At 43.9% G+C, this 15,603-nt stretch overlaps 1 protein-coding gene across 2 annotated transcripts in view; it reads left to right on the top strand.

Moving 5' to 3' along the window:
• Positions 1-15,603, top strand: part of LOC139157478 (uncharacterized) — an 85,372-nt gene that overhangs the window by 53,839 nt on the left and 15,930 nt on the right. The window contains exon 4 of one of the 2 annotated variants that reach the window (XM_070734278.1): positions 7,521-7,574. The exons of the other annotated variant lie outside the window; for it this stretch is intronic. Coding sequence (XP_070590379.1) covers positions 7,521-7,574 — 54 coding nt within the window. The remainder of the gene's footprint in view (positions 1-7,520; positions 7,575-15,603) is intronic. 2 annotated transcript variants of the gene reach the window in all.

The following is a 15,603-nucleotide window of genomic DNA, read 5'->3' as shown; positions in this document are numbered from 1 at the left end:
TCCGACAACCTCAGGTCGGTTGTGGGACATGAAGACATCGTTAGGGAAAAGATTCGGAAGGAGGTGGCCGAGGGCAGGGTCATTGGGCCTTTCCCGGAGCCGCCCTTCCCGAATCTTAGGGTGTCTCCCTTGGGTGTGGTCCCCAAAAAGGCGAGTGGCGAATTTAGGTTGATTCACCATTTGTCTTTTCCAAAAGGGGAGTCAGTGAATGATTTCATTCCTGACGAACTTTGTTCAGTCCGGTACGCATCCTTTGATGCGGCCGTGGCCATGGTTAGGAAGTGTGGGGTTGGAGCCCTTATGGGTAAATGCGACATTAAGTCAGCATTCCGGCTCCTCCCCATACACCCAGACCACTTCGAGCTGTTGGGCTTCCATTTCGAAGGCGGTTTTTATGTGGACAGGGCTTTACCCATGGGTTGCTCTTTCTCATGCTCTCTTTTTGAGAGTTTTAGCACCTTCTTGGAGTGGGCGCTCAGGAGGCGCAGTGGTCTGGGCTCGGTCGTTCACTACCTTGATGATTTCTTGATGGCGGGGCCTGCACGTTCAGAGCAATGTTTTGCTCTAATGCGGGACTTCGCGGCCCTCTGTGTTCACCTGGGGGTGCCTTTAGCCTCTGAGAAGACCGAAGGCCCCGCCACCAAGATTACCTTCCTCGGTATTGAATTGGACTCAGAGGAGCAATCTTCTAGATTGCCCCTGGATAAGTTGCTTAAAATCAAGGGTAAGCTCGATGAGGTTCTGGGCTGCCGGAAGGTCACTCTCCGGCAGCTCCAGGAACTAGCGGGGATACTTAATTTTGCCTGCCGGGTGGTGGTGCCGGGCAGGGCCTTTTCTAGGAGGTTGTATACTGCAATGAAGGGGCTCCGTTTGCCCCATCATCGTACCCGCCTATGCGCAGGGGTCAGGGCTGACCTCTGCGTGTGGCGGGAGTTTTTGGACCAGTTTAATGGACTGTCTTTCTGGAGGCACGAGCTTCTTTTGGAAGCTGAGTTGCAGCTCTGCTCCGATGCTGCGGGGTCTTGTGGTTTTGGGGTAGTGTTAGGTGACCAGTGGTGCTGGTCGGTGTGGCCTCCGGAATGGAGTGCCTCTTCTTTGGTTAAGGATCTGACTTTCTTGGAGCTCTTCCCCTTGATAGTGGCCTTAGAGCTTTGGGGGGAGCAGTTTAAGGACAAGACTGTGCACTTTTGGTGCGACAATCTAGCGGTTGTCCATGTGGTGAACGCCCTGTCCTCTAAGAGTGACAGGGTCATGCGGCTTGTCCGCCATTTCGTGCACAGGTCCTTGTCCCTGAACACGTTGTTTTTGGCTAGGCATCTCCCCGGATTACATAACGGGGTCGCTGATGCCTTGTCCTGTGGTCAGTTGTCCAGATTTCGGACCCTGGCCCCGTGGGCCCGAGAGTCGCCAGAGGCGTTCCCCGACCACCTTTGGAGCCTGGGAGGGCTCCCGAGCGGTGGAGAGACGAGGCCTCCAGGGCAATTGCCCTCTCGGTAGCACCGGGCACCCTCAGGGCTTACCAGCGTGCAGGTAAGGAGTTTGGGGATTTCAGGCAGGGTAGGGGTTACCCCCAGAGTTGGCCTGCCCCAGTGGAGCACCTGGCAGAATTTTGTGTACAGCTTAGGCAGCGGGGCCTGTCAGTTAGGACTATCAGGTCCCGGTTAGCCGGCCTCGCCTTTTTGTCCAAGGCGGGGGGGGGGGGTTTGCAGATTTTTCGAGTGACTTCCGCATTCGGAAGATGTTGGAGGGCTGGACGAGGGAGCGATTGGGAGCCCCTGGTGACACTCGTCGGGCCCTGACGGTTCAGCAGCTGTCTCTGATTAATCGGGCTTTTGACAGTCTGTGTGCCTCCTTGTATGAGGCCCGTCTTTTTAGGGCTGCGACTTGTGTCATGTTTTTTGGGGCCCTCAGGGTCAGTGAGGCCATGGCATCGTCTCAGGCTGACACATCGCTCCGTGCCTTCCAGTATGCTGATCTAGCCTTTAGGCAGGGGGGGGTATCCCTTGTAATAAGGCATTCTAAGACAGATTAGCTGCACAGAGGGGTTTGTATCCAACTCAGTGCGGCCGCTGACCAGTCTGTGTGTCCGGTGGCCGCCTTACAGCTTTATTGTAGCTCACGAGGGTCGGGGCAAGGGTACCTTTTCAGGCATTTGGATGGCACCCCTCTGACCCGTTATCAATTTTGGGTGTTAGTGTCCAGGGCAATGGCTCAGGTAGGCATGGATCCCGCCGGCTATGGAATGCATTCGTTCCATATCGGCGGCGCCACTAGCGCGGCACTTTCTGGTTTCCCGGCCCAGCGGCATATTTGGGTTATGTTAGGCCCGCTGAGGATCCTAGGCAGGGCTTAGGCTAGGTAACCTCTCTGTGTGTCCTCTTACAGGTCCCCATGCCAACACGAAACCGACAGCGCTGCTGTGTGGCCACAGCATGATTTTTTGGGCCGGCCGCTCAGCAGCCAGAAGCGCCATTGGGACCCAGTTGTCATTGGGACGGTGGGTCAAGGTGGTTTGGATGGGCCGAAGAGGTATGCGGTGGGAGGGTCTCCTACCGGCGTTGCTGGGCGGGCAGCATTCCACGGCTGCACCCGGCGGCACTGGGCGGGCGGCTACCCAGGGTTGCGCCCAGTTGGGACTGGGTGGGCGGCATCCCATTGCTGCACCCAGATGGCTGGTCTTGCACCTCGGTGGCAATGACCTATGCCTGCTTGGTGGTCTCCCCCTGATCATCCAGGCGCGCGAAGACCTGCGGTGGCTTCGCACGGTGTGGCCCACCACGCAAGTGGTGTGGTCAGAGATCCTCCCGAGGATCGTGTGGAGGGACGCCATTTCCCTTAGGGCAATTCACTGGGTCAGGCGTAGAGTGAATAAGGCCATGGGCAAAACAGTTAGGGAATTAGGTGGGGTTGTAGTGGCCCATCCCCTCATCACTGTAGATCGGCCGTGGCTTTACCGGGCCGACGGCGTTCACCTGTCAGAACATTTTCTTACAGGACCTGCAGCAGTCTCTGCCTGAGCTGGCGCAGCTAGAGGGGGGAGTCGGGGGGCCAAGATAGAGATCTGACCCCCGCTCCGTGGCAGGTTAGGGGCGGAAAACTGGGTGGTGGTTTAGCAACTGCGCGTTCTCCCTTGGGCATCTTTGGGGATGATTGACAGGATCTCTCCAAGCTCGTGGTGGGGGCTACCTGAGCAGTTGGGGGGAACCTGTCTTTGGGTCCCGTACCTTTAAGTCCCCTGTTAGGGGTTAGCCGGCGGGACCCCCCTCATGCAAGTGCATGGCATGGTCTCAGGTGATGGAGGGGTCCCTCACCTGGACTAGCATCGAGCTACGCCCATAAGTTGCCCAGGAAGTTTGTTCTGACGTCATTTTCCGCTCCGGAAGTATTTGACCCTGCAGGGCCATTGCCGGGTCATAGTTGAGTATGTTAATTTATGCTAATTTAATTAAATAAATTATGCTAATTTTATTATTAATAAAAATGACCCAGTTTAAATCCAGCTCTTGTGTCCGTGTCGTTACTCCGTCTCTTCTGCAAACAAATCCTCCCTCATTAATTGGTAATTGCATTTTCTGTAAAGATATTTTTGGAATTGAAGAACCCATGATTTTTTCTAAACAAAAAGTTTATTTTCCAAAAATATTTTCCAGATATTTTAACAGGAATTTCTCTCAAAATATAAATGAATGTGGAAATCATATTTGTTTTTAGAACATCCACATTTCCCCAAAGGATGATGTTTAATAATTTCCATCTATCCAAATCAGGAGAATCCTCTGTACAGTGATCCCTCGATTTTCGCGATCTCGATCTTCGCGAAACGCTATACTGCGATTTTTCAAAAAATATTAATTAAAAAATACTCCACGGTTTTTTTGCTATTTCCCACCCGATGACGTCATACGTCATCACCAAGAGTCACTTCTCTGTCTCTTTCTCTTTCTTTCCTGTCATTCTCTGCTTCAATCATTTTCTCATTTCTCTTTTTTTCTCTTGTTTACTGTATTTTATTTCTTTAGATAGATGTTTATCTAATACAGTATTAGTTGCACTTATCTAATATAAGTCGCTCCCCGGCTCCACCATCTGCGCATGAGCGGCCATTGAAAAAAAGGGCGCGCATGCGCAGATGGTGTTGTTACTTCCGCACCGCTACATCGCGAAAAATCGATTATCGCGAGGGGTCTTGGAACGGAACCCTCGCAATACTCGAGGGATCACTGTATATATTTTATTTATATTACATGTTACCGAGTTACAGTAAATCTTTCAGTACAGATATCTAAATATTTAATGCATTGGGCACAAATTGGAAATTAATATTCCTTAAATGGAAGCATAACCAAATTTTGATCTATTGCCATCAACTCCAATCTGGACTAGTTAGTAAAAGAATCTGCTATTTTACTAAAGGCATCTATCATTTGCATCAACACAGGAATAATAATGTGAGTGTTGGGAATAAACAGAAATAGCTTTTCAATCTCTAACTTGCCAGATAGTTGTCTGTAGCAGGGGTCTCCAACCTTGGCGACTTTAAGACTTGTGGACTTCAGCTTTTCTGGCTGAGGAACTCTGGGAGTTGAAGTCCACAAGTCTTAAGGTTGCCAAGGTTGGAGATCCCTGGTCTGTAGGTATGACTGGAGAAAATCAGCATACCAAAATAACTGACAATTGTCTTAAGTGTTAGATATAAAATTGCCCAGTGTTTTGTACTAATATTGTCCTCTAAAGTGTTGTTTTTCAATAAAATTTGAGAGAGAATCCTTGTTTCATTGTTTTTGGGATAACAAGATAAAAGGGTTTGGTCATTTGCTTCTTCATTAATCCGATGCCTCCCAGATGTGTTTGATTATGATTCTTGTCGCTTTTCCATAGAAAATTCCTTATTAATAGATTATAGCATTGAAGCACAAGATATTTTCTCAGAATATCTAGGAACATTTTTTTCCCTGCATGTGCAGAAGCAAAATCTCACTGGGATGTGCCCATGCGCCCCAGCAGAAGCAAAGCTGCGTGCGCAGCTCAATTTTCGCTACTGATATGCCATCTTTATCCATACTGGTAGCAACCTGATACTGACTTAGAGGCAGGAGAAGGGATGGAGAAAGTGAGGAGATGAAGGGTTTAGTAACCATAAAATAGCGGTATACAAGCTAAAGTGATGAATTAGTATTGGGTTCAGCCCAAATTCAAATCTACTGTCTGCCATACCTGATCATTGTGTGGTATACATTTTGTCTCATGCTCTGAATGAAAGGCAAGATGCAAATTTAATAAATATAGGTATTTATAGAAATCTGGTGTTCCTATTGTACATTTTCATTGTAGTTATCTTTCTTCCATTAATGTCATCTATTGAATTCATAGGAATTGGGGCCTGGATGGGTGTCAACAGACTCAAACTCAACCCGGATAAGACGGAGTGGCTGTGGATTCTGCCTCCCAAGGACAATCCCATCTGTCCGTCCATTACCCTGGGGGGGAAATTACTGACCCCCTCAGAGAGGGTCCACAACTTGGGCGTCCTCCTCGATCCACAGCTCACATTAGAAAACCATCTCTCAGCTGTGGCGAGGGGGGCGTTTGCCCAGGTTCGCCTGGTGCACCAGTTGCGGCCCTATCTGGACCGGGACTCATTGCTCACAGTCACTCATGCCCTCATCACCTCGAGGTTCGACTAATGCTCTCTACATGGGGCTACCTTTGAAAAGTGTTCGGAAACTTCAGATCGTGCAGAATGCAGCTGTGAGAGCAGTCATGGGCTTACCCAGGTATGCCCATGTTTCACCATCACTCCGCAGTCTGCATTGGCTGCCGATCAGTTTCCGGTCACAATTCAAAGTGCTGGTTATGACCTTTAAAGCCCTTCATGGCATCGGACCAGAATATCTCTGAGACCGCCTTCTGCCGCACGAATCCCAGCGACCGATTAGGTCCCACAGAGTGGGCCTCCTCCGGGTCCCGTCAACTAAACAATGTCGGTTGGCGGGCCCCAGGGGGAGAGCCTTCTCTGTGGCGGCACCGACTCTCTGGAACCAACTCCCCCCGGAGATCAGAACTGCCCCTACTCTTCCTGCCTTCCGTAAACTCCTCAAAACCCACCTTTGCCGTCAGGCATGGGGGAACTAAACATCTCCCCCTGGGCACATTTAATTTATACATGGTATGCCTGTGTGTGTGTCTGTTAGTATATGGTTTTTTTTTAATCTTTAAATATTTTAATTAATTGAATTATTTATGATTTGTTTTACACGTGTTGTGAGCCGCCCCGAGTCTTCGGAGAGGGGCGGCATACAAATCCAAATAATAAATAAATAAATAAAATAAAATAAATAATAAAATAAATTTGTCATTCCCAAATTTCCCTACTGGAGTTTTCAACATGCTAATTTCTCTAATGTACATAAATTATTTTAATACAGATTTTTGTGATGTGTGCTTCTTTTCTCCAAGGAGACTTTTTTTTTGCAGATGTTTGATGAGAATGAAAACTTTATCAGACTTTTTTTTTTACTGTTACTTCAAATGTGCAGTCCATTATTAGAGCAATTATCTTACAAATCTATGTCAGATTTCTTTCACATTGCTAAATAAGGAAGAGCAGATGCAGGAAGTTTCAAGTAGAAATACTTGGCATCCCAAACTATTGCTAATATAAATAGTTTAAACAAATCCTTAACAAAATGGGAAAATACGTTATGACATGATATTGCAGAATAAGTATTGGCTACTGTGGGATCTTGTTTTGCTGCATCTAACAGAGATTTAATAGAAGTCTAGAAAAGTAGTTGTCCCTACTTTTACCTGGCATGGAGAATGGGAGCTTTACTTACTAGAATTTGGCACATAAATCATCTTATTTTAAAGTCTTTTCAGATTGCCTTAATAGGACAATGCCTTCTTTAAGAGGCACACAACGAAAAACCAGCAAGAAATTTAATGTTAAGTTGCTAGCATCCAGTAATAGCAATGTCCTATCTAGCCCTGCAAAAAAGTGACCACAGATCATCAACCAGCAAATACATAGGAGTAAAGAAAAGGCAGGTTTTTAGATGTACTTTATGAAGTTCTAGTTAGATATTTCCCCCACAGAATCTGCTGAATTTCACCTTTGCCTTAAGGGTATGGTTGTCTACAAAATAGCTATAGTCAAGTAGGATGCAGTTGGAGAAAAGCAGGCAAACTTTTATATAGTAGCCTTTTAATTATTTCACTTCTATTACATGAGAAATATAAGGGTAGAACTGACGTTCAGAGTCTACATTTCTTGTCTTGCAGCAGCATAATTCAGTGATTGTCCTTTGAAATGTTTAAAGTTTATATATGATTTATTTAATTTTTTAAACTGTTGATTTCTCTTTAAATTATATCTGTACCCTGAATTTAAAGGGTTTAATGACATTTTTCTCCATTCAGGCTTCTTTCTAGAACTCCATTGATATTCATAATGAGACGATATTAAATTTCTCACTCAAGCTTCAGTTGACTTTCATCTTAGGTTTTTGCTTCTCTTTTAGAAGATGCTATTTAAGAAGAATTGTGGTACAAAGACAAGGATCATCAAAATCCGGGTAAGTTGAGACGTAGATACATTTTTCTTTTCCTTTCCTTCATTTGTGTCAAAATCATGAGCATTCCATAGAGCAAAAGTCCACAACGGCCTTCCAGTTCCCTTATAAAAGTTCTTGGGTTTTAGTAACGTACACTGGGAAATGCAAATAATTGTTTATTTGTTTGTTTGTTTGATTTATATGCCGTCCCTCTACGATGACTCGGGGTGGCTTACAACATATAAAGAAACAATATAGCGTCCTAAGTCCATTTAATTTAAATTAATAATCTAAAAAATCTAAAACCAATTAAAACTCTCATTCCCATTCAGTCAACTAGTTCACAATACATTTGTCGGCCAGGGGGCAGTGTCTAGTAGCCCCAAAACTGGTGGCATAAATGTGTCTTCAGACTGTTACGGAAGGCGAGGAGGGTGGGGGCAGTCCGAATCTTTGGGGGGAGCCGATTCCAGAGGGCTGGGGCCCCACAGATAAGGCTCTTCTGCTAGGTCCCACCAAACGACATTGTCTAGTTGACGGGACCTGGAGAAGGCCAACTCTGTGGGATCTAACCGGTCACTGGGACTCAAGTGGCGGAAGGCGGTCCTGCAAGTATTCTGGTCTGATGCCATGTAGGGCTTGTAGGTCATAACCAACCCTTTGAATTGTGTCCAGAAACCAATTGGCAGCCAGTGTATATAGAGGGGATGATCATAATTAACTGCACTTGATTAATTGAATGAAAATATAATTATATTCATAATTAAATATAATTAAAATGTAAGTTTCAGTCCCCACTTTTTTGTCCTTGCCCTCTTTATGTTCTGGAAAGCAATGTTTAGCAATGGTATTCATCTGCCCTGAAAAAAATGTTGCACACACATACAGTTGTGCACACACATAGTTTCTTGGATAGCAGGAATTGTAAAATGTAAGAATTCTTCAAGGATAGACTATTAATTGCCCCAGAGGATATTTTGTGTACCTCCTTTCAGACAATGAGGGTAGCCAATAAGCTCAGTACTTCCAAGCATGAAGAAAAAACAGTTTTCATATTTTTACAATCTGAGTAAGGAGATCTAAAAACTATTGGCTATATGCTTCAGCTGGGATAGCCAAAGAAAGACATTAATTAATATGTTATAGAATAAGTTAATGTGATAGGTCCGTGATGGCAAACCTATGGAGTCCACCTGTGGCACATGGAGCCATATAGGAAGGCATGCGAGGTGTTGCCCTATGTCAGCTCCAGCGCGGATGCGTGAACTTTCCAGCTGATTTTCAGCTTTCTTTCTGGCCATTTTCACTCTGTCCAGGCTTCAGGGAAGCCTCGTAAAGCTTGGGGATGGTAGTAAAAGGCCCAATGGGCCAACCGGAAGTTCTGAAATGAAGTTCTGGTTGAGTCTGTTGTGAGGCCTATTATAGGAATGATGATATATTGAGCCGGGGTGGCGCAGCAGGTAGAGTGCTGTACTGCAGGCCACTGAAGCTGACTGTAGATCTGTAAGTCAGCACTTCAAATCTCATCACCGGCTCAAGGTTGACTCAGCCTTCCATCCTTCCGAGGTGGTTAAAATGAGGACCCGGATTGTGGGGGCAATATGCTGGCTCTGTTAAAAAGTGCTATTGCTAACATGTTGTAAGCTACCCTGAGTCTAAGGAGAAGGGCAGCATAAAAACCAAAGAAATAAATAAATAAATTTACATATATAATACAGTATTTCCTTTTTTTATAGTCCGCTCTTGCAAAATCCAGTTTTTTAAATCCACTCTCTCCTAAATTCTTTAATTTTAGCTAATGATGGATTGTATTATTGCCCTATTATACATTATCACAAGAACATTTCAGAATGTGCTTATGTGCAAGCCATTTATTTTCTTTTTGAAGGGTTGCATGACACTTCAAATCACTATGACACTAAGTGGCTTGTAAGCACACAGATTGAATAATATAGTAAAGAAATGCAATAACCATAAAACAACTGCAAGTAACTGATGTAATAATCACAAACAGCATTAATAATACATGTTACTAGCCCCTTTAAGTTGTGTCAGGTACAGTCATCTAACAGCTGCTTTGGACTAGGCAAATTTGTAAACGTTGGGAGAATACAGGTTTTATTCTGGGTGGAGTCCATTCCACAGAAGGGAATACCTGTAGAAAATGCTCATCACCCACCACGCCTTAAGAGAAGGTATTTCTGGGGCAGGCAGTTTCTATTTGGAATAAGAGTTCTTGAAGATAACTATGCTCCAAACCACGTAGAACTTTAAAGGTAATAGCCAGCAACTTGAATTACATTTCTGAATAATGAAGCCAAATATATGTGTGCGGAGTTTTTATATATATTTGAGGCGATTAAGAAATATTAGTTATTTATTACCAAGGGTAACCATGGAAAAAACACATTTCTGGTCTGTCCTTAGGCGTATTATAAAGGAGAAACTGTATTTGTCGTTGTATGGGAGAAACAATAGGAACTTGAAGGTGAAAATAACGTACTTTCTTTGCAGTTTTTTAGTCAGTGAAGTAATTATTTGGAGGCAATGAAGGAGCAGGACAACCCTCCCTTTTTAAAAGCCTAGTTTTCAGCAGAAATTAGGGAGGGTATTGCAGAAGAGCTGCACCAGAGACCTTATTTTCTGCCAGCCGTAGCAATTCTGGAAGTGTGTAGGGGCTAGTTGGGGCAGACAGAGGAGGATTATTATTATTTTTATTTATTAGATTTGTATGCCGCCCCTCTCCTTAGACTTGGGGTAGCTCACAACAGCAATAAAACAATTCATGACAAATCTAATAATTTAAAAACATTTTTAAAAAACCCGTTATTAAGCAGACATACACACAGACATACCATACATAAATTGTATAGGCCCGGGGGAGATGTCTCAATTCTCCCATGCCTGGCAGCAAAGGTGGGTTTTAAGGAGTTTACGAAACGCAAGGAGGGTGGGGGCAGTTCTAATCTCCGGGGGGAGCTGGTTCCAGAGGTTCGGGGCCACCACAGAGAAGGCTCTTCCCCTGGGACCCGCCAAACGACATTGTTTAGTCGATGGGACCCGGAGAAGGCCAACTCTGTGGGACCTAATCGGTCGCTGGGATTCGTGCGGCAGAAGGCGATCCCGGAGATATTCTGGTCCGGTGCCATGAAGGGCTTTATAGGTCATAACCTTCTTATCAGGAGGCCTACACCTCAGATCATTCTGATATTAGCCAGGTTTCCCCTTTGGAAGGTGAGCTGTGGAGAAGGGGGGGAGGACGATTTTTCAGATCTGGATTCGGAACCCCTGGATAGACACCTCTTTAAGGGCTTATTTAATCCCGCTCTGTTTAGGCAGCTCCTGGCCAAGGTTCGGGCTACCGCTTGTCTGGGTTTGGATTCTAATAACCTGATGCAGCCCCAGGGTGCTGTGGAGCAGGGGGATTTTCTTTGCTCTGAACAGATGATGGAATTTGACTCCTTTCTGATCCCCGGAATGTTTACAGATGTCTGCCATCACACAGAGACCCAGCAGACCAGGGAATACTCTCTTTGGAGTGGACCCCAAGCTCATCCAGATGATCCAGGTCCCGCAGTTGGATGCCCCTGTAGCTGTTTCGACCTTGACATTGGTGCTGCTGCCTGATACAGATGAAACATTGAAGGCAGATGAGTGATGGAGGAGATGGCTCTTTGCAGGGCTCATCAAGTTGACTCCTGGGCCATTTGGGCTTCCACTGTGGCATCCTTTTTCACCAAGGTGTCCGTGCAATGGCTCTGTAAGCTACAGGATTGGGTTCTTCTGGATGACCTTAAGATTTACCAGGACATGTCCAAGTTTACTTGGAATGCTATATCCAGGACATCTTTTTCCCTACATTTTTCTAACGAAATTTTATTAAAATGACCTTAGAAACTTCAAACAAAATGAATATTGGACTGTCCCTTTGGCTTATAGTTCTAGCAAATAATTAGGAGACTATTTTTCAAATACCTTACATGCAGGAGCAGGCTACCATTCCCGGCCCTACGGGAACAGGCCAGGAGCATGGCCCCGCTTCCCTATTTGTGTGTGCGCACGAGTGCGAGCACAATTTCCAGGAAAACCCCTGGAAATGGGCAAAGAAATAAGTGCCCACTCGCTGCTGCATGCCACCATTTGCCCCACCACCACCTGCTTGCCGTGCTCGTCTCTCACTCTCGAGGCAAACGGCAGCAGTACGGGCGGTGGGAGGAGCCAGCGCGAGAGGCAAGCAAGGGGTGAACAGTGGCGGAAGGCAACGCTCACGGTGGGATGGGGCAGGCGTAGGTCCGGGGAAGCGCCAGTGGCACATGCGCGCCCGGCATCGCCACCATGCTAGCCTATGTGCTACATGGCCACTACTGGAATGGCGTTCCCCACTGTTGAGGCTGGGGCCCACCACTGCTTACATGTATGAGAGAATTTCTAGATACAGAGAAGACTCCTCTATTTTCATCTCTCTTTTTCTGGTAATTTAAGTGCCATACATTTCCTCCCTTTTATTTGTGCTGTCTGCAACATAAGTTAAGCTGGAACAGAAAATAAAAAGATTATGCCTTATCTTGATACCATTAGTTCCTTGGATTTGTACCAGAATCATCAAACAATTTCCCTTAATTCTTCTGTCAGTATACATGACAGGCCACTGTGGACAGGCGAAACTTTGTGCCCTCTTAAAACAACAGTCTTATTTTTCAACTTGGAATTGAGCAGGCATTCAAGATTTCACTTTGTTGGCAAAAGTTTTGTCTTGTGCCAAAAATGAACAAGATGTATTATATTGTGTATAATCAGTATAATACAATATAATCAGGGACAATAACAATATAATCAGGGACAATATAATTGAAGAGAGAGGAGCAGCTATTCAAATAATTTATTTGTTGTGTTTATGCACATGGTCTGGCAATAAAATTCAATCTAGAAACCAGTCAAGGGATATAATACAAGAAAGTGTAACTTAGTAAAACCCGAAATCTACTGTAGTTGTTTCCAATAAAGGAGAATATTTGTAGCTCACAGTCTTGAGTGCTCTCTGAACTTGGTTGTTTTCTTGCAGATGTTTCATTACCAAAATTAGATAACCTGACTAGCACTAATGATGTTACCCAGTTTTTATAATGAAATGTATGCAACAAAACAAGCAAGCTTGGAGACCAGCAACGTCATCTTAGTTTTTTTCTTACCAGAAATAATTATCTTTAATTCAAACATGCCCTGAGGATAAAAATTGATTATTTCAGTAGTAAAATGAATTTAGACGAATGATAAGGATAGTTTTTTTTGTAGTTTTCTTCTGAAGGATATTAGAATGGAATGGAATGGAATAGAATAGAATAGAATAGAATTCTTTATTGGCCAAGTGTGTTTGGACACACAAGGAATTTGTCTTGGTGCATAAGCTCTCAGTGTACATAAAAGAAAAAGATACATTTGTCAAGAATCATGTGGTACAACATTTTATGATTGTCATAGGGGTCAAATAAGCAATGAAGAAACAATCAATAGCTTGTCAAAGATAACATTCCCATCATCAACAGACCTAAAAAACAGTAGTTATTCTGATCCATACCAGAAAGAATAATCTGTTTTGATATATTCTGGGAGGCAGTAAGTTAGAAATTGAATATGATACATTTATTTACCAAATTTATATGATGCTCATTTAGATTGTGGCTATTGCCTTTCTCTTTTTCATCAATGAACAAATTTTTGAAATATACTGGGTAAAATTGGTTTGGCAGCTGATCATTTTCAGGATTCTACTGAATCCTGAAAATCTACTTTGAATCTAAGTCTTCAATCAATGAGAATTCTTGATTTTAAAATCCCCTTTGCCAGTTAGAAAGAGTACATTATGCTGACTGTCTTTGAAAAGACATCGTGTGGCTTTCAGTGTTGCTTAACTTTGAATGGTTGCTCAATAATTAAGCAAGGACTACCTATATAATATCTCCTTACCTATTTCCCTGAATTTTCTGGGGTCCATACATTATTGCCATGAACGTTCCTACCCACCTTTTCCTCCCTCTCTTTTTTCCTTTTAACAAAAAAGTCATTATTATAAGGATGGAAATATGAGATAGATGCACCAAGGACCCCAAAAGCTTTCAACAAGCCTATGTAGCTATTGGTGAAAAATATAGATGACAAAGAAAAGGCATGCCACTTATCTTTTCACTATCTTTTCACTTGGAGAAGCCTCTTTGGAAGTACCCCAGCAAGACCAGTGCCTTAACAATATGGAAAATAAATTTAGAGATGAAATAAATCATTGTTAATGTCTTTTGAAAAATCTTTTTGAATAATGAACTTTGGAATGAAGATCTTGCAGAAATGTAGGGAGAAAAAAGTTATAAATTCATCCATAATGAAAATCATATAAATTACGTTTATAATTACTGGGTTTCATGTCGTTACAATACTCTGGTTGAGAGCATTTTGAAGTATGAATTGTGAAATCCTTTTGCTATATACAGTGGTACCTCGGTTCTCGACCACAATCCGTTCCAGAAGTGTGGTTGAGAACCGATTTGGTTGAGAACCGAATTAATTTATCCCATAGGAAATAATGGAAATGGATTTAATTGGTTCCCAGCCCATTGACTTGCTGGGAACCAATTAAATCTACAGTATTTCCTCTATTTCCTATGGGATAAGGATCTGAGGGGACGGGGTGAGAGGGAATGGGAGTCGGAATCCCGACACGCCCCTCCTGGCCGCCCTCTTAACAGCCTCCCAGTCTCTACCTTGTAACTGCTCCAAGCTGCAGGAAGGGTAGGGCTGGCTGCAATACCGGCAGTTTTGGGGGGCTCCTTTCCTCAGCGGTTCAGTTCGGTACCTCCAGGCAGCTGCACCAATTTTTTCCTTCCCGGCAGCGACGGCTCCGGCGGCTTACCTTCATCACATGACGTTCCTGACGCTGCTCCTCCTCGTAGGGAAGCCGCCAGAGCTGCCGCCGCCGGGAAGGAAAAAGTTGGTGCAGCTGCCTGGAGGTACCGAATGTGGTCTCACCAGCGCTCTTTACAGCAGGACCACAATCTCCCTCTTTCTGCTTGTTATACCTCTAGCTGTGCAGCCAAGCATTCTACTTGCTTTCCCTACCACCTGACTGCACTGTTCACCCATTTGGAGACTGTCAGAAATCACTACCCGTAAATCCTTCTCTTCTGAAGGTTTTGCTACCACAGAACTGCCAATACAATACTCAGACTGAGGATTCCTTTTCCCCAAGTGCATTATTTTACATTAAACTGCAGTTTCTATTGCTTATCACTTAGCTTATACTCCGAAAAATACGGTATGTTTATTCCCTTTTTGGTATGCTGGCTTTTTGGCATATTACTGGAATAAATATTTGTAGTTAAAAGTAGGAAACTAGACAAAGCTCTCTTTCTCTCCCTTTGCCCCCCCCTCTCTCGCACATTTAGTCCATCCAGATAAAATGCAACCTAATTGCTAATCTAATTTTTGTTCTTCAATAATCTTATTTGTTTGACTAAATGCTTACTGAAAAGTCAGGCAACAGAATCGTATGGATCAAGCATTTAAGGGTGGAACAGTTTAAGTCCTATTTTGAAGGCAGTTCCTTTTAAACAAATAGTTTTTTCCTACTGACTATGTAACAGCAATTGGAGAGAAGAGAAAAGGAAAAAAAGAGTAAGAATAGTTAACTCTAGACTTTTTGTTTGTGGTAATAATGAGTAATTAGAAATTTTTAAAATTGTGGATAAAGTAGCTTTATATAATGAAGATTCTGTACCGAAAGATGATAATGGGTATCATAGAATGAGAGGAATTATAGCCTCCTAAAGATAATTGAAGGCTGCTATATATAAAAATGAATTTAGTTTTCTGATGCGGTGGAAAGTATAGCAAAATCAAGTTAAGAGCAAAATCAAGTTAAGTTTAGGCTAAGCATTAGGAGGAACTTTCTGGTAATAGGAACTGCTCAGCAATGGAATAAGCTGTCTTAGAAACCTGTAGACTTTCTTTTAAGCAGAGGGTAAACCGCTGCAACAACAAATTCCCACCATTGAATAGGCCT

Source organism: Erythrolamprus reginae, chromosome 1, assembly GCF_031021105.1.
Source record: "Erythrolamprus reginae isolate rEryReg1 chromosome 1, rEryReg1.hap1, whole genome shotgun sequence".
In the NCBI taxonomy this organism is placed as follows: domain Eukaryota; kingdom Metazoa; phylum Chordata; class Lepidosauria; order Squamata; family Dipsadidae; genus Erythrolamprus; species Erythrolamprus reginae.
The sequence above is the reverse complement of the archived record's forward strand: the minus strand, read 5'-3'. Positions and strand labels throughout refer to the sequence as shown.